Below are 8,710 nucleotides of genomic sequence, written 5' to 3'. Positions count from 1 at the left end.
CTTAGCATCATTGTCCGTCTGAAAGGCCTTTTGGTCTTTTATTTTTATTTTTGAATTAAGGTCTTTTACCCAAAGGTGGTGAACTAGTAAAATAGTATGCACATGTGTGTGCTATGATACCTAAAACTTTACTACACTAAAATAGAGACATAGAAAGTGTATGTTTCGGATATCAATCCCCATACTAACAAAATTAGCTGGATTGGGTATCGGATAATTAGTCAGATCCAAAGGACTGATGTGTTCGCGTAATCTGATTTTCGCACCGCCAGTATTCTAGGCTTCATAACCTAAATTCTAAATAACCTACAGCCAATATACACATACCATAGACTCATAGGAAACAGCAAGACTTCCCTTAGCTAACCAGCTTGGTGCCCTCGACCTGTCATCAACTATCAGCGAGTAATCCAGCTTGGCTTCCGTATAAGATGAATAGAGAAGGGAGGAGCTGCTAACTCCTCTTTAGTCTCACAGACTTCGAATTTCAGAATAAAAGCCCGGAGGCCACACAACACTGTGCCGAGATCCAGCAGTTTCATTTTAGTGATCAATAAACAGAAATTGGGTTCATTTATATCCGTGTTCGTTTTACAAAGTTAGTAAAGTAATGATCACGTCAATCCTGATGCCTTGAGCTGAATCTCAAGAGAACGTGGATCATGCAGCAAGACAACGACCCTAAGCACACAAACGTTGGCCTACCAATGAATGGTTAAAGAATAAAGTTAATGTTTTTGGAATGGCCAAGTCAAAGTCCTGACCTTAATCCAACAAAAATGTCGTAGAAGTACCTGAAGCACATTTTCAGGTAGAGACCCCTCCAAAGAATGGAAACTGTTTTGAATGAAGGAATTGGAAATAATTCCTCTAAGCTGATGCGCAGGACTAATCAACAGTTACTGATCATACCAGATACTGAAAAGAAAAGGTTCACATATGTTAGCCACTCACAGATATGCAATATTAAAACATTTCCCTCAAAAACTAAATAACCAAGTTTAATATTTTGATTTGCCTTGTCTATTTTAGGAAAATCTGAAGATTTTTTTTTTAACTGAAACAGACACCCAAAACATTCGAGCACCGCTGTGTGCACAATAATTTCTGGTTCGAGCACAGAAATACTTTTAGAAGCATTGAGGATTAGAGCATTTAGACCACTTTTAGCCACATTTTATTACATACTCCAAAACAAAAGAGCTCAAAAGTAAAATACATTTTAAATTAGACTTGTTTAATATTTACTGAGGATCAGAGGAGTTTTGCATCAGAGAAATGACAAAAACAAAATCAATATTCAGTAACAAACAGAGAAAAACAAACAAACAAAGACAAAAAAACATTCCCTTAAGTGTAATAAAACAAAAGGTGCATTATCTTTTGCTGCGCATTTGATGCATACTATCGTGTAGAATATGTATATGTCAAAGAGAGAAGAATGGTCTTTCAGTAAAAAGTAACTGGGGCTTGGAGTACAGTTCATTATGAGTACTTTCAGAACTGCTTCATTTACAATGAGGAAAGACGTTGTTTATGGTTCGGGAGTATTATTGTAACTGACATACAGAAATGCCAGGGAAGGCCCTTAGAGTCTGCACAATTCCTTCTCATGACCACTCCCTGAGAACAAACATAATGAAGAACGTGGAACAAAACTCTCAAGGTTTTGGTTAGACAAAAGAGAAAGGTGCTTAACAATGTGTGCCCTCCCAAAGGCAATAAATAACCAGATGTTCCCCTGCAAAAGACTGACTTTGCTTATTATAATGCAACTACACATACAGAGCTTTTGAATACAACAACACATCTCTGAAAATAGTGTACCAGAGATCCAACTCTGGATTTTATGATCATGGTTCGGTATTTGAGCAGCACCCACAATCTTCAATCTTTTATCAACATTTTCAATGAACGCCATTTACCATGTGCTGATCATTGTGGATTTTCCAATGCTGTTTCTGAGGTAATATTTACAATCCATATGAGGATATTCATAAAAGATTATATATAAAACCAAAAAAAATTAACAAAAACATGGGCATCAAAATCGAATTGAATATGTTTTCCATTCTGGAATGAGAGAAGATAGCAGGCATAGCTGGGTTTTAATTGTATGCATTGCTGAATGTGCCGCACATAGAAGCCATTGTTATGGAATATTAGAAAAGAAAAACATTGTTCCCATAAAATTACCATGGCATCAAAACAGAAGTTACATTCATAGCGGAAACAGCCAGCGTCGCGGGAACAATGGCGTGCTGTGCAAAGTAGAGCACCAGACAGTGACACTTTTTAACTTTGTCTTCGTTGAATTTAGGGGCAATTTTGGCTAAAACATGTGCATCTGTGCATATCATTAAATCTACAACTCTTTATGAAATGAAATAGTATTCACATAAAAGCAGACATCCAGTCTTTTCAAAACAGAACAGGAACGCAATTCCCTCAGAGCTCACTATGCCTTAAATTTCATGCTTACAAAAGTAAACAGACACCACAACACGGCGCGACATTCAGAACACAATCATGCTACAACGTTCATAATGTTCACTGCACTCCACACTCAACGAGTAATGAAGGAACAGCTGAACTAAAACATTAAGTGTTAAAACAGAGAACCCATTACAGGACCAGTTTGGTTTAGTTATTTTTTTTTTAAATGGGGAAAAATACCAAACTAAGAGAACACAAGATTTCTATCAACTTCCTATGAATCCAAACCATCCAGAAACTCTCCCTCAGTGATGAGCTCCAACTGCTGCAGTACTCTGCTGGGGCTGCGGGGCGGGTAATCAGCTGGGGGCTGAGGGGAGCAGCCGGAGCCGTTGAAGGAGCAACAGAGTGTTTGAAAGAAGGGCACCAGCTGAGTGATGGATGATAGAGAACGCAGAGTGAGCAGTGGGAACTCAACAGACTCCAATATGGATTCCCCAACAGTTCCATTCAGCTCCTGGAACACAGATGCAATAAAAATGAGCAAAAATATCCAAAAAACAAAAACAAAAAAACTTTATATATTAAATTAAATAACCTTATCTTGCAACGTCTAAAACTGGACAATGCCTAAACACTACTTTGAGGCCAATTCAACCCCACAGAGACTCTTAAATAGCGTCCCAAAGTCAAGCTGATCTAAAATGATAATCTTCTCTGATTATCCTGTGATGTAGGGTGTGTATAATCGAGACTTCATCAGGGTGCGAGCAGTTTAAACTGGTTAAGTTACATAGTCCATAGTTTAAATTGTTCTCTGATGTCTACATAGTATGTAGAGAACATCTTACTGGATAGTGCCCTTATCCTGTCCTGCATCATGTGGTTAGCTACAGAGATGGTAAAGCTGGCTAGCCAAGTACGAAAACCCACTCACTTCCCTGGCTTTTGACTTCACAAGGTCACAAGGTCTGGTTCATGTAACATTGTGTTTTCTGATATTTAGCAGAGTCTGGCACTGATATGCCACTCTCCAGTGTTACCAATGCACAATCACAGCAAAGGCTGTCTTAGAAAGCTCAAACTTCAACAAAAACACCACATCTCCCAAAGTGGCCATTGCTTGTTACCACTTGCCAGAGCCACTTGACGAGCAGGGTTTTTAGTGTGCTGGGTTTATGTAAATGAGACAAGACAACCATATTCACTATTTGTGTCAAACACACACAGTGAAGGTAAGCACACATGCCCGGAGCTGTAGGCAGCCATTGGTGTGGCGCCTGGGGAGCAGAGAGGGTGAAGGGCCCTGCCAAACACTGGCAGTTTGCCGAGCCGGGGTATCAAACCCACAACCCGGTAATCAATAGCCCGTAGCTCTAACCGCTGAGCCACCACTGCCACATGACTGAGAAGTCAAGAGATTTTGAACTGGATTTTCTGTCAGTAAACAGACAACAGTGTTTAAGGAGCACCTTTAAGGAATAGCTTGGACATGGTTAACCAAACACACAAATGACTAGAATAGAATAAATACAAATAAATATGAATTTAATAAATAAAGTTAAATAAAGAGCTGTAAACACATTTCATCAGCACTGTACTTAATGTGCCTAAAATGTTTAAAAGGCTTTCCATGTTTACCCCATAACGATGGTGAAGTCCCTCCAGGATTCTGACCACATGAGGTTTACACTCCTGTTCTCCTTCCAACAGAGTAGTCCCCGGCCCATCATAACTGTCCACATCTACTTCAGGCACAAAAGCCCAGCGATACCTATAGCACACATTTAAACAGATACAGAAAATAAACAAATGAAGACATGCTAAAATTGTGTCAAATTTAAAAAAGCCATGCTCAAGCTCAAGCATCCAAAACACACTCACATTTGGAAGAGAGGCATGTGCTCAGGGGGGAAAGACACCGCAGTGTCCAGGAACTTGCAAGCTGATAGATACATGTCCAGCTCTGCCTGCGGAAAAGACAGCAAGCCATTCTTCTCGTGACCACCTCGTTTATTCCTAATGGAAAAAGAAGACATCCTTGAATGTTAAAATCTTATCATCCACATCATGTCAAATAATATATGTGGGACTATGTGGAAACTCACTGTTAAAATAGAAGTAGAAATCAGCCAACTTTTTATTATAAGAATTTATTTTTAATTAATTATTATTATTATTATTATTATTATTTTTTTATTTATTTTTTTTTTTAAGAGGCCAACCAATCCAAGAGTAAAACCAGCATAACCAGTGAAATCAGGTCATTCATCCTTAGAAATTCACTCAGTTTACTCTGGTCACTCACTTTGAACTTTCTTTGTCCTCCAGCAGATTCTTCTCAAGCCTACAGAGAATCTTAAATAGCCTCCTAAAGTCAAGCTGATCTAAAATGATCATTTTCTCTGATTATCCTGTAGTGTAGGATGTGTATAATATAGTCAATAGTTTAAATTGTTCTCTGATGTCTACATAGTGCGTAGAGAACATCTTACTGGATAGTGCCCTTATCCAGGCTAGCCAAGTACGGAAAACCCACTCGCTTCCCTGGCTTTTGACTTCACAAGGTCACAAGGTTCATGTAACACCATGTTTTCTGATATTTAGCAGAGTCTGGCACTGATATGCCACTCTCCAGTGTTACCAAAGCACAATCACAGCAAATTCACTCAGTTCACTCTGGTCACTCACTTTGAACTCTCTTTGTCCTCCAGCAGATTCTTCTCAAGCCTGGCATAAATACGAATCTACAAAAAGAAAATACAATTCAGCAGTGACCAGTGATGTTAAGTGAATACAATAAAAATAGAATGAGTGACCTAACCAAATGAACCAAATGAACAAATGAAGATGAGCACCCCCCCCAAGAAAAACACGGCTTGTCAAATTACAAATACAGAAGAAGAAAAAAAAACAAAAACATTACATCATACACTGACACCAATCAAAAAGTATTGAGGATGAGGGTCACTCACTAATTCAGTGACCATAATTGGCCACAAAGAGGTGAGGTGCTGTGGGGAAATCCTTAGCAGCAGAACACGGAACATCAGGAACATCTGGGCCGCCATTGCTGGAGTTTGTCCCACCCGCAGGTTCTCAGTCAGGCGCTCTGGGTAATGAGTGTGAGTGTGTGTGTGTGTGTGTGTGTGTGTGTGTGTGTGTGTGTGTGTGTGTGTGTGTGTGTGAGAGAATGGGAAAGAAGAGATTTCATTAAGAAATTTGGTTCCTTTGGGACACGCACAGCACACACAAAAAAATCCCTGTATGTCTAAGTATAGACTGTATCAGAGAAAAGTGAATCTGACACTTTGAAATGGTAACTTTTAGAACTTTTAAAATTTTGGATTAATTCTTTGATATTAATATATCAAATACATGATATATTATATCTGATATATATATTAATATAATATATGCTAAAATGCTGATAAAGCTGAAGTTAATAGTTCCAGTAGAAATAGTACTACAAGTACAAGAGTACCCAACTAATTAAGAGATCAACAGAAGACCAGTCAAACAGAATAAAATCCCAGAGGCACAATTATGATTAGTGTCTTTCTATAATAATACAGACTTTCAATAAAAAAAGCTTTGGTGGGTTACTGGTTGTGCTATGTATCTAGAGAATGCAAAATACACAAACATGGTAGGCAAGTTCTAAATGAGTGGTCCAGAATCAGGTTAGAACCTTAGGGAGGGAAACTAATCATGAATCATTACTCATAGTTCACACACTTGCTGAAATGAGCTCTCCGGGAAGCAAATCTACATAGAAGTACCTTGTATAAGAGGAAGGTAGAGGTGGTACTGGTCTGTCTCTCCGCTGAACATGGCGAAGGCCTGGCGCTTCAGTAACATAGGCTTCTGCTCAGCACTGTTAAACAGCTTCAGAGAACTGCTCTGCATACCTGCAGATATACATATACATGGTTTATAAAGCATCTAAAACAGAAACATGCATACTGTACATACAGTGCACTGAGGAGACACACACACACACACACAATCAGTAAGCCTATATTGTATTGTACTCACTCATCAAGTCCTTGAACATGGTCTTCTCATGAGTAAGCAGATGGTCTATAATGGATTTCCAACTAAGATAAAATAAACAAATGGAAAATTATAACTTTTCTGAACGCAGGCTAAAATCTAAATACTGAATATAGTTCTCCAAGTTATGAAATCCATAATTAAGCACTGAATCTTTCTTAAAATGAAGGCTTATCAACCGGCTTGTATTCTTGAAGCTTTTTAAATAGAGAGTACAAAATATGAAATCAGCAGCTACTCTGAAACTGCAATGTAAGGTATACAGCTACAAAACTGAGGAAAGTGGGAGTCATACTGGCAGGCACAGGACGGCTCCATGGTGAAGAACATAGGCTCCATAAAGAGCTCCAGCACTTCTTTCTTCCAGGCGCGTTTAGTGTATGCATACCCACTGAGACTGCTCAATAACTGCGCCCCCGCACTGAAACTGGGCATGTTATAGGCACTGACGGGGAGAAAGAGGCAGAGACAAGCCAGAATTTCTTTACCAACACATAATAAACAGCATTATTTAGTCTGGCTCTAAAGCCTTCCTTGCATTTCTATCAGGGCTGTTGCTGTCCTGCAACTGCAGCCCAGTCACTCTTGGAAGATTATAAGTGAAGCTGCCTATTAACAATTAGCCCAAGACCACAATATGAAGAAATGCAATAATGTAGCGGAGAAAAACAGGTACCTGTGGTTTTTCAGGTAAGGGAAGACATAATACATGAGGCGAGAGATGAGCGGCACGGCTTTCTCTTTCTCATCACTGCGATATACCATATCCAATAGAGGGGCAAGGACCTGAAGGAGGAAAGCAAATGTGCTGTTTGTGTGTTTCGCGAGTGTGTTTGTGCTCGAGTGAATTGTACACTGTGCACTGAACTCTTACCTCAGCTAGCAGAGCCAGTGCTTGTACGCTAAATGCAGACGGAGCAGACGATGACACCATAGCATTACCTTGGCCAACAGACTCTGATAGGAAACATGGTAGAGGGAGACAGACAAGAATTATTTAACTACACTGTAGGGATATAACCCAGTATGAATCTGTTCAATTATTTGGAATGACCAGATCATACATTTCTAACCAGATACAAATACAGACCTTATTAGGATGCACACAGTAAAGCAATATTATGCAAGAATTGGTATTATTTAGCTCCCAGCCCCCAATCAGCCATGCCCTTTAAGAGCCAGGTGCGTCTGCCTAGGCGGACTGCTATTTTAGTGGTGTAAAGCAGGGGTGTATGCGCGTTGGGCACATGTCACTGTTGACATTTACTGCCTAAATAGCAATGAACGGTTGCCTAGGTTGTTTTCAGTCAGTGGAGCACCCGTGTTTTCCGTTGCCACAAGCGCAATACACCAGAAATGTACCTGAACACCCCTTATGTCGAGACCACCAAGCCCATCAGCGTTGATGTATTCACAAGCAGCGTTGCCATTTAAACGACGCAGGTGGAAGAAGTGAAAATAGACTGTTGGCGGGGAGTAAGATAGCAGTGAGCATCATGGCGCGCAAGGTGTAAGATGGGGCCCTATGTGTGTGTGTGGGCATGTGTGTGTTCGTACCGTTGGCGTCGTTGCCTTCAGGTTCATCTTCATCCTCCTGCAGGCAGATCTGAGGCTGTGCTTTCACTTCCAGGTTACGGCTCAGCCAGCTGGTCTGCTCCAGAGAGGAGCCGGCCACACCCCCCACCGCCTCCAGGATACGCTGGGTCACTTCCTGTTTGCAAGAAATGTCCATGGAAACAAGCATAAAGCACTGAAGAATAATAACAGAGCTCATGGTTTACAGTAGTACAAAATGTGAGTGTTTAATAACCCACTCTCTATCTCACTGCATGCACATTACCTGCAGCTCTCTAGAATCTCTTTTATTGTCCATGTTGGGGAGTCTGTTTACAAAGTCGTTCAGAATTCTGTGTGGAGAGGAACATGAGACAGGTAAGAATTAAGTGCCTGCTTTAATAGGCCTGAGAACAATGGCTGAACTTCCTAACCAGTACTTTAAAATGTGGGCTAGTGCAGGCATTGAGTCCCATTAGGCTGCATTAATAAACAATGAATTTCTGACCAGTGGATTCACCAGCAGACGTTTTACATACAATAATGAGCCAAAACATTATGACCACTATGACAGATGATGTGAATAACAATTTTCTTGTAACAACTCTGTATGTAAAGGTCTGGAATATGTATTACCCGGTAGGTACCTAAACAGTTGGTTCTC

General features: G+C 40.1%; 1 protein-coding gene across 2 annotated transcripts in view; it reads right to left on the bottom strand.

The window, feature by feature from the left end:
• Positions 1 to 1,220: 1,220 nt before the first annotated feature.
• The window catches only part of dop1b (DOP1 leucine zipper like protein B), a 34,581-nt gene continuing 27,091 nt past the window's right edge, over positions 1,221 to 8,710 (bottom strand). For both annotated transcript variants that reach the window (XM_072686374.1, XM_072686376.1), the window contains exons 29-40: positions 8,333 to 8,399; positions 8,050 to 8,203; positions 7,367 to 7,449; positions 7,169 to 7,278; positions 6,788 to 6,937; positions 6,475 to 6,536; positions 6,219 to 6,347; positions 5,412 to 5,548; positions 5,128 to 5,183; positions 4,321 to 4,455; positions 4,078 to 4,210; positions 1,221 to 2,953 (exon numbers count right to left, since the gene is read on the bottom strand). In XM_072686374.1, coding sequence (XP_072542475.1) covers positions 2,711 to 2,953; positions 4,078 to 4,210; positions 4,321 to 4,455; positions 5,128 to 5,183; positions 5,412 to 5,548; positions 6,219 to 6,347; positions 6,475 to 6,536; positions 6,788 to 6,937; positions 7,169 to 7,278; positions 7,367 to 7,449; positions 8,050 to 8,203; positions 8,333 to 8,399 — 1,459 coding nt within the window. In that variant the 3' untranslated portion in view covers positions 1,221 to 2,710. The remainder of the gene's footprint in view (positions 2,954 to 4,077; positions 4,211 to 4,320; positions 4,456 to 5,127; positions 5,184 to 5,411; positions 5,549 to 6,218; positions 6,348 to 6,474; positions 6,537 to 6,787; positions 6,938 to 7,168; positions 7,279 to 7,366; positions 7,450 to 8,049; positions 8,204 to 8,332; positions 8,400 to 8,710) is intronic.

Source organism: Salminus brasiliensis, chromosome 8 (assembly GCF_030463535.1).
Source record: "Salminus brasiliensis chromosome 8, fSalBra1.hap2, whole genome shotgun sequence".
Lineage (NCBI taxonomy): Eukaryota > Metazoa > Chordata > Actinopteri > Characiformes > Bryconidae > Salminus > Salminus brasiliensis.
The sequence above is the reverse complement of the archived record's forward strand: the minus strand, read 5'-3'. Positions and strand labels throughout refer to the sequence as shown.